The sequence below is a fragment of the Procambarus clarkii genome, chromosome 14, assembly GCF_040958095.1.
Source record: "Procambarus clarkii isolate CNS0578487 chromosome 14, FALCON_Pclarkii_2.0, whole genome shotgun sequence".
Lineage (NCBI taxonomy): Eukaryota > Metazoa > Arthropoda > Malacostraca > Decapoda > Cambaridae > Procambarus > Procambarus clarkii.
In genome coordinates, this window is record NC_091163.1 from 37576893 (window position 1) to 37590713 (window position 13821).

General features: G+C 45.4%; 1 protein-coding gene across 1 annotated transcript in view; it reads left to right on the top strand.

The window, feature by feature from the left end:
• Positions 1-3193: 3193 nt before the first annotated feature.
• LRP1 (LDL receptor protein 1) overlaps positions 3194-13821 on the top strand; it is a 704914-nt gene continuing 694286 nt past the window's right edge. Inside the window, exon 1 of the mRNA XM_069324493.1 lies at positions 3194-3436. Within this exon, the coding sequence (XP_069180594.1) occupies positions 3352-3436 (85 nt within the window). The 5' untranslated portion in view covers positions 3194-3351. The remainder of the gene's footprint in view (positions 3437-13821) is intronic.

Here is a 13821-nt window from a genome sequence, read left to right on the forward strand (position 1 = left end):
TTCGGTCATATATCTACGTTAATTTTAACTCCAATAAAAAAAAATTGACCTCATACATAGAGAAAAGGGTTGCTTTATCATTTCATAAGAAAAAAATTATAGTAAATATATATATATATATATATATATATATATATATATATATATATATATATATATATATATATATATATATATATATATATATATATATATATATATATATATATATATATAATAATATAATTAATAATATATATTAATATATATACTGTGGTGGTGGTGGTGGAGGGAGAGGGCGAAGGAGAGCAGTGTACCGCTGACTGTGGTGGTGGTGGAGGGAGAGCAGTGTACCGCTGACTGTGGTGGTGGTGGTGGTGGTGGTGGAGGGAGAGGGAGAGCAGTGTACCGCTGACTGCGGTGGTGGTGGTGGTGGAGGGAGAGGGAGAGCAGTGTACCGTTGACTGTGGTGGTGGTGGTGGTGGAGAGGGAGAGCAGTGTACCGCTGACTGTGGTGGTGGTGGTGGAGGGCGACGGAGAGCAGTGTACCGCTGACTGCGGTGGTGGTGGAGGGAGAGCAGTGTACCGTTGACTGTGGTGGTGGTGGTGGTGGAGGGAGAGCAGTGTACCGTTGACTGTGGTGGTGGTGGTGGAGGGAGAGGGCGAGGGAGAGGGAGAGCAGTGTACCGTTGACTGTGGTGGTGGTGGTGGAGGGAGAGGGCGAGGGAGAGGGAGAGCAGTGTACCGTTGACTGTGGTGGTGGTGGTGGAGGGAGAGGGAGAGCAGTGTACTGTTGACTGTGGTGGTGGTGGTGGAGGGAGAGGGCGAGGGAGAGCAGTGTACCGCTGACTGTGGTGGTGGTGGAGGGAGAGGGCGAGGGAGAGCAGTGTACCGTTGACTGTGGTGGTGGTGGTGGAGGGAGAGCAGTGTACCGTTGACTGTGGTGGTGGTGGTGGAGGGAGAGGGAGAGCAGTGTACCGTTGACTGTGGTGGTGGTGGTGGAGGGAGAGGGCGAGGGAGAGGGAGAGCAGTGTACCGTTGACTGTGGTGGTGGTGATGGAGGGAGAGGGAGAGCAGTGTACCGCTGACTGTGGTGGTGGTGGTGGTGGAGGGAGAGGGCGAGGGAGAGCAGTGTACCGCTGACTGTGGTGGTGGTGGAGGGAGAGCAGTGTACCGCTGACTGTGGTGGTGGTGGTGGTGGAGGGAGAGAGCGAGGGAGAGCAGTGTACCGCTGACTGTGGTGGTGGTGGTGGAGGGAGAGGGCGAGGGAGAGCAGTGTACCGCTGACTGTGGTGGTAGTGGAGGGAGAGGGAGAGGGCGAGGGAGAGCAGTGTACCGCTGACTGTGGTGGTGGTGGTGGAGGGAGAGGGAGAGCAGTGTACCGCTGACTGTGGTGGTGGTGGAGGGAGAGGGCGAGGGAGAGCAGTGTACCGCTGACTGTGGTGGTGGTGGAGGGAGAGGGCGAGGGAGAGCAGTGTACCGCTGACTGTGGTGGTGGTGATGGAGGGAGAGCAGTGTACAGCTGACTGTGGTGGTGGTGGTGGAGGGAGAGCAGTGTACCGCTGACTGTGGTGGTGGTGGTGGAGGGAGAGCAGTGTACCGCTGACTGTGGTGGTGGTTGTAACACCACCCTTAAGTGTGTGCCACTCTCTAAAATGTACCACTTATCCTTTGATGCACCAAACTAATAATTGTAACACCACTTATCCTGAGTAACACTTCCTCATCGGTTGCACTTGATAACACTGTTAGGAGCTGACATATGATGGTTACACCAGAACCAAAGGTACACTGCCAATAAGGAAATGCTAACACAAGGATTAAATACGCTGCCACCATCTGCCTTTGACCATTGAAACTATATCAAGCAACGAGGCAAGAAACATTGCTTGACTTGGAAACTACTTTCTATGACTGTCATTAATTATGGAAACGGTTGTCAGCCACTATATCCAAAAGGCTAAGAGGATTCAACAATTGACACAGGCGGGAAATTTAACAAAAGTTTATTGAGACCAAAATTTTGTCAATCACCAATTATAAACCCTACTCTAACACTGGCAAAAAGTTAAGAAATTTGGACATGGAACAAAAACTCAGAGATCACACACATTACCTTAAGCTATCTGTCTCTCCCTGGCTGAGATGTTCTTCACAGCCCCGCTCTCGATCCCGGTGTACCGCACTCTGCTTTTTAAGTCCCTTCAGGACCTATATATACAACCCCCACAGGGGGAGGGGGAGATCTGCTGTTGCTACCCACCAAGAATGTACAAACACTCAAGAAATATCTCAATAAGCTTGTTTGACATTCACCATACACTCTTCAAGAGAGGAGTTATTAATTACGTGTGTGGCTGACCTCTGACCTGGCCAAAAGGGGGAGATCCAGGGATGTTTACACATAAGAATCTGGAGTCTAATTTCCTTGCATGAAATATTACATACTTGAAACTATGATGACTAAGACTAACCCAGGAATTTTTTTTTAATCAACATACAAGATAAACCGGAGGTCATCTGGGCTGACCTCTTGGAGAAGGCTTCCCTGGGTGTGAACTCTAAGGGGGGGGGGGAGGTCCTGGGTGTTACATGGTGGTGGAGGGAGAGCAGTGTACCGCTGACTGTGGTGGTGGTGGAGGGAGAGGGAGAGGGCGAGGGAGAGCAGTGTACCGCTGACTGTGGTGGTGGTGGAGGGAGAGGGAGAGGGCGAGGGAGAGCAGTGTACCGCTGACTGTGGTGGAGGGAGAGGGAGAGGGCGAGGGAGAGCAGTGTACCGCTGACTGTGGTGGTGGTGGAGGGAGAGGGAGAGGGCGAGGGAGAGCAGTGTACCGCTGACTGTGGTGGTGGTGGAGGGAGAGGGAGAGGGCGAGGGAGAGCAGTGTACCGCTGACTGTGGTGGTGGTGGAGGGAGAGGGAGAGGGCGAGGGAGAGCAGTGTACCGCTGACTGTGGTGGTGGTGGTGGAGGGAGAGGGAGAGGGCGAGGGAGAGCAGTGTACCGCTGACTGTGGTGGTGGTGGAGGGAGAGGGAGAGCAGTGTACCGCTGACTGTGGTGGTGGTGGTGGAGGGAGAGGGCGAGGGAGAGCAGTGTACCGCTGACTGTGGTGGTGGTGGAGGGAGAGGGAGAGCAGTGTACCGCTGACTGTGGTGGTGGTGGTGGAGGGAGAGGGCGAGGGAGAGCAGTGTACCGCTGACTGTGGTGGTGGTGGTGGAGGGAGAGGGCGAGGGAGAGCAGTGTACCGCTGACTGTGGTGGCGCGCGCTGGGGACCGCTCCCGCTGCTCTTGGTGTACCTTTGTGTGTGCTCGTGCGTGTGCTGGTGTGTGTGTGTGAGTGTGGCAGTGTTGTGGTGGCCCGCGTGTCCTGGCACCATGCCTGGCCCTCTCCTCCTGCTGGTGCTGCTCTCCCTCGCCTCTCCCGCCGCCCTCACTCTCCCTCACCCCGCCACACCATCAGGTGAGTACTTAATTATGCCCAGCTTCCCTCCCCAGCGGCTCATCACACCAGACCCGCACCAACAACCCGCTGACATCAAGCCCCTGACGTCAACAAGCCCCTGACGTCAACAAGCCCCTGACGTCAACAAGCTCCTGACGTCAACAAGCCCCAGACGTCAACAAGCCGCTGGCGTCAAGAAGCAATAGGGAGAGAGGGTGTAAAGCATTGATGGCGGGCGTTGATGGTCAGGTAACTGTGGCCGCCCGCTGCTGCTCTCCTTTATCCTGGGCGGCTGGCCTGCCCGGGGAGGCCTACACGGCCCACCTACACCCTAGGCCTACTGAGGCTGCCTGCTGAGGAAGCCTACATGGACGGCCTACACGGCCCACCTCCACCCTAGGCCTACTGAGGAAACCTACATGGACGGCCTACACGACCCACCTCCACCCTAGGCCTACTGAGGCTGCCTGCTGAGGAAACCTACATGGACGGCCTACACGGGGGACAGTGCCGCCGCCTGCAGCACAGGCCCATAGAGCTGCCCTGCACGAGAGACCCATAGAGCCGCCCTGCAGGAGAGGCCCATAGAGCTGCCCTGCAGGAGAGGCCCATAGAGCTGCCCTGCACGAGAGGCCCATAGAGCCGCCCTGCAAGAGAGGCCCATAGAGCCGCCCTGCACGAGAGGCCCATAGAGCTGCCCTGCACGAGAGGCCCATAGAGCCGCCCTGCACGAGAGGCCCATAGAGCCGCCCTGCAAGAGTGGCCCATAGAGCTGCCCTGCAGGAGAGACCCATAGAGCCGCCTTGCACGAGAGGCCCATAGAGCTGCTCTACAGCATCACAAACACCTAACTACTGTCCTTCAACATGGAAGGGGACGCCTGGGGGAGTTACACGTAGTATACCATGTATACATAGTATATATTGTATGCATAGCATACCTTGGTTCCTGTAGGACGGATTCAGCCTGTTTGTAGTATCGCTATGTATGTATTCTTACCTGAAAACTCGCTATTATACGCAGGGCCACAATTATGTACTAGGCCACATAATTATACTTGTGGCCACAATTGTGCACTAGGCCACACAATTATTCTCGTGGCCACAATTATGTACTGGCCCACACAATTATTCTCGTGGCCACAATTATGTACTGGCCCACACAATTATTCTCGTGGCCACAATTATGTACTGGCCCACACAATTATTCTCGTGGCCACAATTATGTACTGGCCCACACAATTATTCTCGTGGCCACAATTATGTACTGGGCCACACAATTATAATCGGGCTACAATTATGTACTGGACCACACAATTATACTCGTGGCCACAATTATGTACTGGACCACACAATTATACTCGGGGCCACAATTATGTACTGGGCCACACAATTATACTTGGGGCCACAATTATGTACTGGGCCACACAATTATTCTCATGGCCACAATTATGTACTGGGCCACACAATTATGTACTGGGCCACACAATTATACTTGAGGCCACAATTATGTACTGGGCCACACAATTATACTCGGGGCCACAATTATGTACTGGGCCACACAATTATACTCGGGGCCACAATTATGTACTGGGCCACATAATTATTCTCATGGCCACAATTATGTACTGGGCCACACAATTATACTCGTGGCCACAATTATGTATTGGGTCACATAATTATTCTCATGGCCACAATTATGTACTGGGCCACACAATTATACTCGGGGCCACAATTATGTGCTGGGCCACACAATTATACTCGGGGCCACAATTATGTACTGGGCCACACAATTATACTCGGTGCCACAATTATGTACTGGGCCACACAATTATACTCGGGGCCACAATTATGTACTGGGCCACACAATTATACTCGGTGCCACAATTATGTACTGGGCCACACAATTATACTCGGTGCCACAATTATGTACTGGGCCACATAATTATTCTCATGGCCACAATTATGTACTGGGCCACACAATTATGTACTGGGCCACACAATTATAATCGGGCTACAATTATGTACTGGGCCACACAATTATGTACTGGGCCACACAATTATAATCGGGCTACAATTATGTACTGGGCCACACAATTATACTCGTGGCCACAATTATGTACTGGGCCACACAATTATGTACTGGGCCACACAATTATAATCGGGCTACAATTATGTACTGGGCCACACAATTATAATCGGGCTACAATTATGTACTGGGCCACACAATTATACTCGTGGCCACAATTATGTACTGGGCCACACAATTATACTCGGGGCCACAATTATGTACTGGGCCACACAATTAAACTCGGGGCCACAATTATATACTGGGCCACATAATTATACACATGGCTGGAATTATATACTGGGCCACAGAATTATACTCGTGGCCACAATTATGTACTGGGCTACATAATTATACTCGTGGCCACAATTATGTACTGGCCCACACAATTATACTCGGGGCCACAATTATGTACTGGGCCACACAATTATGTACTGGGCCACACAATTATAATCGGGCTACAATTATGTACTGGGCCACACAATTATGTACTGGGCCACACAATTATAATCGGGCTACAATTATGTACTGGGCCACACAATTATACTCGTGGCCACAATTATGTACTGGGCCACAGAATTATACTCGTGGCCACAATTATGTACTGGGCTACATAATTATACTCGTGGCCACAATTATGTACTGGCCCACACAATTATACTCGGGGCCACAATTATGTACTGGGCCACACAATTATACTCGGTGCCACAATTATGTACTGGGCTACATAATTATACTCGTGGCCACAATTATGTACTGGGTTACATAATTATACTCGTGGCCACAATTATGTACTGGGCCACATAATTATACTCGGGCTACAATTATGTACTGGGCCACACAATTATACACAAGGCCACAATTATGTACTGAGCCACATAATTATACTCGTGGCCACAATTATGTACTGGGCCACATAATTATACTCGTGGCCACAATTATGTACTGGGCCACATAATTATACAAGTGGCCACAATTATGTACTGGGCCACATAATTATACACATGACCACAATTATGTTCTGGGCCACATAATTATACTCATGGCCACAACTATGTACTGGGCCACATAATTATACACATGACCACAATTATTTACTGGGCCACATAATTATACACATGACCACAATTATGTACTGGCCCACATAATTATACTCGTGGCCACACTTATGTACTGGGCCACATAATTATACTCATGGCCACAATTATGTACTGGGCCACACAATTATACACATGGCCACAATTATGTACTGGGCCACATAATTATACTCGTGGCCACAATTATGTACTGGGCCACATAATTATACTCGTGGCCACAATTATGTACTGGGCCACAGTTATGTACTGGGCCACATAATTATACTTGTGGCCACAATTATGTACTGGAGCACATAATTATACACACGGCCACAATTATGTACTGGGCCACATAATTATACACTGGGCCACACAATTATACACGGCCACAATTATGTACTGGGTCACATAATTATACTTGTGGCCACAATTATGTACTGGGCCACATAATTATACACAGGGCAACAATTATTTACTGGGCCACATAATTATATATTGGGCCACATGATTTTACACACGGCCACAATTATACACTTGGCCACATAATTATAAATAGGGGCCACAATTTTATCCTGGGCCTTTATTAGGAATTATACACAGCGTCACATAATTATACATGGGTGTGTCAATTATGTATACCAGGTCACATAAGTTAAGCAAAGGGTCTCATGGCTATTCACAGGGTCATGCAATTATACATAAGGCCAGTCATACACAGGATCACACAGTTATACATGTCGCCAAATTATTCCCATGGTCAAATAATTATACACTGGAGGGACACATCTAACATATGTACCATGTGGCATAAGAAATGTGTACAATGGGACATGTAACAGGTGTATAATGCCATATACACATGACAAGTGTGCAACGGATCTTGTGCACCTAAATTATTGGGATCGTCTCAAAGCTCTCCAAATGTACTCACTAGAAAGGAGACGAGAGAGATACCAAATAATATACACCTGGAAAATACTGGAGGGACAGGTCCCAAATCTACACAGTAAAATAACAACGTACTGGAGTGAACGATATGGAAGAAAATGCAGAATAGAACCAGTGAAGAGCAGAGGTGCCATAGACACAATCAGAGAACACTGTATAAACATCAGAGGTCCAGTGAAGAGCAGAGGTGCCATAGGCACAATCAGAGAACACTGTATAAACATCAGAGGTCCGCGGTTGTTCAACGTCCTCCCAGCGACTGTAAGAAATATTGCCGGAACAACCGTGGACATCTTCAAGAGGAAACTAGATAGTTTCCTCCAAGGAGTGCCGGACCAACCGGGCTGTGATGGGTATGTGGGCCTGCGGGCCGCTCCAAGCAACAGCCTGGTGGACCAAACTCTCACAAGTCAAGCCTGGCCTCGGCTTGTGAGGCCAGGCTTGACTTGTGTACAAGTGTACAAGGTACCCAACATGTAAAGTACACAAGGTACCCAACATGTAAAGTACACAAGGTACCCAACATGTAAAGTACACAAGGTACCCAACATATAAAGTATACAAGGTACCCAACATGTAAAGTGTACAAGGTACCCAACATGTAAAGTACACGAGGTACCCAACATGTAAAGTGTACAAGGTACCCAACATGTAAAGTACACAAGGTACCCAACATGTAAAGTACACAAGGTACCCAACATGTAAAGTACACGAGGTACCCAACATATAAAGTGCACAAGGTACCCAACAACTAGGTATTCAAGGCTTGGGGAGTAGAGCTCCCAGAACTCATGCCAGGTATACTCCAAGTATTAGCAAAACTACTGGGAACCGATTTATCTGCTAAATGAACAGTTACATGAGGTGAAAGGAAACATGTCCAGCAGTGTCTGGCCTGCCTGGAGTCTAATCCGGGGTCTTACATTATGAGTCGAGGATGTAGATCAATGATTAAGCTCCATTAATTTCAGTCAGGAAATGTTTTTAATTTTAGTTTTATGTTGAAGTGATGGAACATGTTAGTAGTGTTGCTATCTCGACCACTTATCTTTAAGTCTTCTCTAGTGCAGTTGTAAGTTGGCACTTAAGGTCAATTGATGCAACCTTTTCACACTACCTTCTGGCCAAATCTGGCCAAATGATGTTGATGTAACATTGAATCAACATTAGCAATGTTGATTTAACGTTACTTGAGCATATTTTGCCTTTTGGTCTGGTGACCACCATCCCCAATGGCCTTGTCTGGGACAGGAAGCCCTGAGGGGCACCATCTTTAGTGGACTGGTCATGGACAAGACGCCTTGTGGGTCACCATCACTGGTGACCTTGACAACAACAGGAAGCCTTGTGGGGGCCACCATCTCTGGTGACCTTGACAACAACAGGAAGCCTTGTGGGGGCCACCATCTCTGGTGACCTTGACAACAACAGGAAGCCTTGTGGGTCACCATCACTGGTGACCTTGACAACAGCAGGAAGCCTTGTGGGTCACCATCTCTGGTGACCTTGACAACAGCAGGAAGCCTTGTGGGTCACCATCTCTGGTGACCTTGACAACAACAGGAAGCCTTGTGGGTCACCATCTCTGGTGACCTTGACAACAACAGGAAGCCTTGTGGGTCACCATCTCTGGTGACCTTGACAACAACAGGAAGCCTTGTGGGTCACCATCACTGGTGACCTTGACAACAACAGGAAGCCTTGTGGGTCACCATCTCTGGTGACCTTGACAACAGCAGGAAGCCTTGTGGGTCACCATCTCTGGTGACCTTGACAACAACAGGAAGCCTTGTGGGTCACCATCTCTGGTGACCTTGACAACAACAGGAAGCCTTGTGGGTCACCATCACTGGTGACCTTGACAACAACAGGAAGCCTTGTGGGTCACCATCTCTGGTGACCTTGACAACAGCAGGAAGCCTTGTGGGTCACCATCTCTGGTGACCTTGACAACAACAGGAAGCCTTGTGGGTCACCATCTCTGGTGACCTTGACAACAGCAGGAAGCCTTGTGGGCCACCATCTCTGGTGACCTTGACAACAGCAGGAAGCCTTGTGGGCCACCGTCTCTGGTGACCTTGACAACAGCAGGAAGCCTTGTGGGTCACCATCTCTGGTGACCTTGACAACAGCAGGAAGCCTTGTGGGTCACCATCTCTGGTGACCTTGACAACAGCAGGAAGCCTTGTGGGTGACCATCTCTGGTGACCTTGACAACAGCAGGAAGCCTTGTGGGTGACCATCTCTGGTGACCTCAATGGGAACTAGAAGCTCAGAGGGACACCATCTCTACTGGCCTCATCCGGGACAAGAAGCTTTCAGATTGTCAAAGATTCTTGCAATTGTTTATAAGGAATTTTCTAGCTGGATTTTAAACTGACAGTAGGTCTAATATTGAATGAATATGCCACTTTCAAAGCTTACCAGTTGAGGATTACTGTAGCCTAGTTGTTGTCTCAAGTGAGATCTCTGTAATTACCTAAGAGTGGTTACAGGATGAGAGATAGACACTTGGTGTCCCATCTTCCCAGTACTCTTTGTCATATAACGCTTTGAACTACTGATGGGTTTGGCCTCCACCACCTTAACTTGTTCCAACCATCTACCCACTCTGTTTGCAAAAGTGAACTCCAATTATTTTTGGTATCCTGAATCTATGTCCTGTTGTTCTTGACGTTGAAGTTTTTAAGATTTTTTTTTTGTCAATTTGTCGATTCCTGTTACTATTTTGTACGTAGAGATCATATCATCTTTTTCTATTCAATCAAGCTTTGGTATATTTAACACCTCTAGCTTCTCCTTGTAGTTCCTGTTTCTCAGTTCGGAAAGCCATTTAGTTGCATGTCTTTGCACTTTTTACAGTTTATTAATGTGCTTCTTAAGATATGGGCACCATACCACCACTGCACAGTTTTGGTCCTACAAAGGTCATGAACAGTTTCTTTAATATTTTGCTGTCCATGTATTTCAAAGTCATTCTTAAGTTGGAAAATGTAGGATATAAAAAAAAATCAAAATCAAAATGTTGATTCAGGTAAAAGTACATAGAAAGATGATGAGTTACAAACATAATGTTGGATTTATAGATAGAGCTAGTACATACAATACCTAAAGCCACTAATATGCAGAGCATTTCGGGCAAGGTGTGGGGGAAAAACACTTAGACTAAAGCTTAAAACTAATTAAGATTAAAGTATAAATTGTGCAGAAAAAGGAAAAAAAGAGGGAGGGGGATGTGGAGAAATCAGCAATTATACAACTTGGTCAACAAACAGCATTGTTTCAAAATAGCAAGACATGGGTTGGATATGGGGGTAAGGTAGGTTACATGGAGTTTATTAGGTAGTACTTAATTTTTCTCTTAAACTGGTTAAGAGAGGTAGAGCCTTTGACATGATTGGGAAGGTCATTCCACATTCTGGGTTCCTTGATTTGTAGAACATTTTTTAGTTTGGTTAAGGCGCACTCTTAGAATATCAGATAGGTATTTGTTTCTGGTGTGGTGCTCATGGGTTCTGTTATAACCTTCTAGGAAGCGTTTAAGGTCAGGATTGGCATTAGTGTTTAGAGTTTTAAATATATAGAGTACACATGAGAGGATGTGCAGTGACTTAGTATCTAACATATTTAAAGATTTAAGTAAGGGTACCGAGTGATTTAAGTAAAGGCCAGAGTTTGATATTGAATAAATCCGCAAGGGCCGTGACGAGGATTCGAACCTACGTCCGAGAGCATCCCAGACGCTGCCTCATTTGATACATCACGTTATTGTGATTTCTGTGTGTAATAGAGTTTGATATTGTTCTAATACCAGCTTTGTGTTAAGTAATTAGAGGACGAAGATGATTTTGGGTAGTAGAACCCCAAGCACAAATACCATAATTGAGATAAGGATAGATGAGAGAGTAATAGAGCGTTACCAGGGCAGGGCGACATACATAATATCTGATCTTAGAAAGAATGCCAACAGTTTTTAGAAACTTTTTTTTCCTACATTTAGAATGTGACCCTGGAAATTCATCTTGTTATTGATAAGAACGCCAAGGAATTTACCATCTACTTTGTTACTAATTTGGATGTTGTTTATTCTTAGATTAATTTGATCTGAGGATTTATTACCAAACAAAATATAGAAAGTTTAATAAATGATAAGGGTGAGTTTGTTAGCAGTTAACCAAAGATGGACTTTGGGTAACAAATAAAATTAGCTTGAGGTGTTGAGAGGCATGTGGAAGGTCATTAATGTAGATGAGAAAGAGGAGAGGGCCAAGTATGCTGCCCTGAGGAACACCAATGTTGATGGGTAGGGTGGGAGAAATGGAATTATTCACAGAAACATACTGGAGCCTGTCAGTAAGGTAAGACTGAAGGCATTGGAGGGTACCTTTGACTCCATTATGATGTAATTTAAGAAGAAGGTTTTGGTGGTTGACAGTGTCAAAAGTCTTACGTAGGTAAACAAATAACCCAACAAGGAACTCATTTTTATCAAGAGCTGCATGTATCAAGTTAATCATACTAATCAGTGCATCGTTAGTGCTTTTTTTGGGTCTGAAGCCATATTGGGAAGAGCTAAGTATATTGTGTTTGGCTAGATAAGAGTAAAGCTGCTTGTAGATTAGTTTTTTAAATATTTTTGACAAGGTTGGCAGAATTGATATAGGTCTGAAATTGTTGACATCAGTGAGATCACCACATTTATAGACTGGGGTTAATCTCTCTTTTTTTAGAATATCCGGAAAGGTTTGGAGTTCAAGTGATTTGTTGAAGAGCAATGCAATGGCAGGAGCTAGAAATCTGGAGGCTTTTTTGTAAATGAGAGTTGGTATCTCAGCAAGGGCACTTGTCTTTGTTTTAAGAGAAAGGATTATCTCATTGACATCCGTGAAATTATTGGGAGTTAGGTACAGAGACTCTGGATAGTTACCTGTAAGGTAGTCCTTGACATTAGTTATGGAGGATGGAATATCATTAGCAAGGGATGTCCCAATGGATGAAAAGAACCTATTGAATTCAATACTGTAGCAGTGTCAGAGGCTGAAAGCACACCATTGTCAATGGATAAGAGTATTATTTTTTTATTCAAAATCTTTTTTGATCCTAATATTTGGGAAATAGTGTGCCATGTTTTCTTAATGTTGCCCTTAATTTGGGTAAATTTACTCTTGTAATATTTTATTTTGTTTTATATGCTTCTTGCACAATGTTCTTTATGTGGTGCTCACAAAAATCAAAGAGACCAACTATGCAAATCAGAATACTACTTGCCTGTCTGCTGCTGCACCTCTTCCGGTGATCAGTACACAGTAATAATTACTTATTACAGTGTGTAAACTGTACTCTACTTATTACCCGAAGAGCAGCAGCAGCAGACAGGCAAATATTCTGATTTGCATAGTAGGCCTATTGATTTTTCTTTCGTTGGTTCAGTATTACATTAAGTGTAAAGTATATACAGTACTGTATTTAAAATGTATAATCATTATATATTTTATTAAAAAAACACCATTTAAATACAATCACCTTATGTTCACAATATATGAAATCATATTGGACTTGACTAGGAATAATTTATTGATTAGTCATGTCTTATCATTAATATAAGTTGGTAACAGATGCAGACCTTCAGTGTCTTTCTACATTAAAATCTTGTCATGCTGCATAATGCACAATTATGATAAATAACAAATGCTATCACGAAGATCACAAACAAGAACACTGTGAGGAGTCCAGTGTTCGAACCCTGAATTGAAACTCTTCCAAGGGGAAAAAATCCCATAATAATTGCGTTAGTTATGGGACAGGAAGTCTTTACTAGGGCTTATTGAGGCCTCCATAGGCCAACTCAGTCCCTCAATTGTGAACCAATGTTGTAAATATAGACCTCCCTAATTAATGAAATAAAAAAAAATAGCTCACCATATGGTATATGTAATTAATACATAACATAAGAAGCATCTAATTTCCTCATTGTAATGTCCTCCTTGTTATGCAATCTGCAGTACAGTATTAAATAAAATTTTCTCAAGAACCAAGATGAACTAGATAATACAGTACAGTACTGCCTTTTTAAAGTATGCAAGTATTGTATCTACGAAGGTAACCATTGTAATCTGATGCATTGTACTGTGAAGTATTATTATTATTATTATTATTATTGACTGTGCTCCCAAATACTACAAAATCTCAAAATACAGTACTTCACACCTAGAGTGGATTCTGGGAGGCATCTTCTACTCCCCAAGCATAGCTTCTTTGTGATCTATCTTGAGGTTATCTTGAGATGATTTCGGGGCTTTAGTGTCCCCGTGG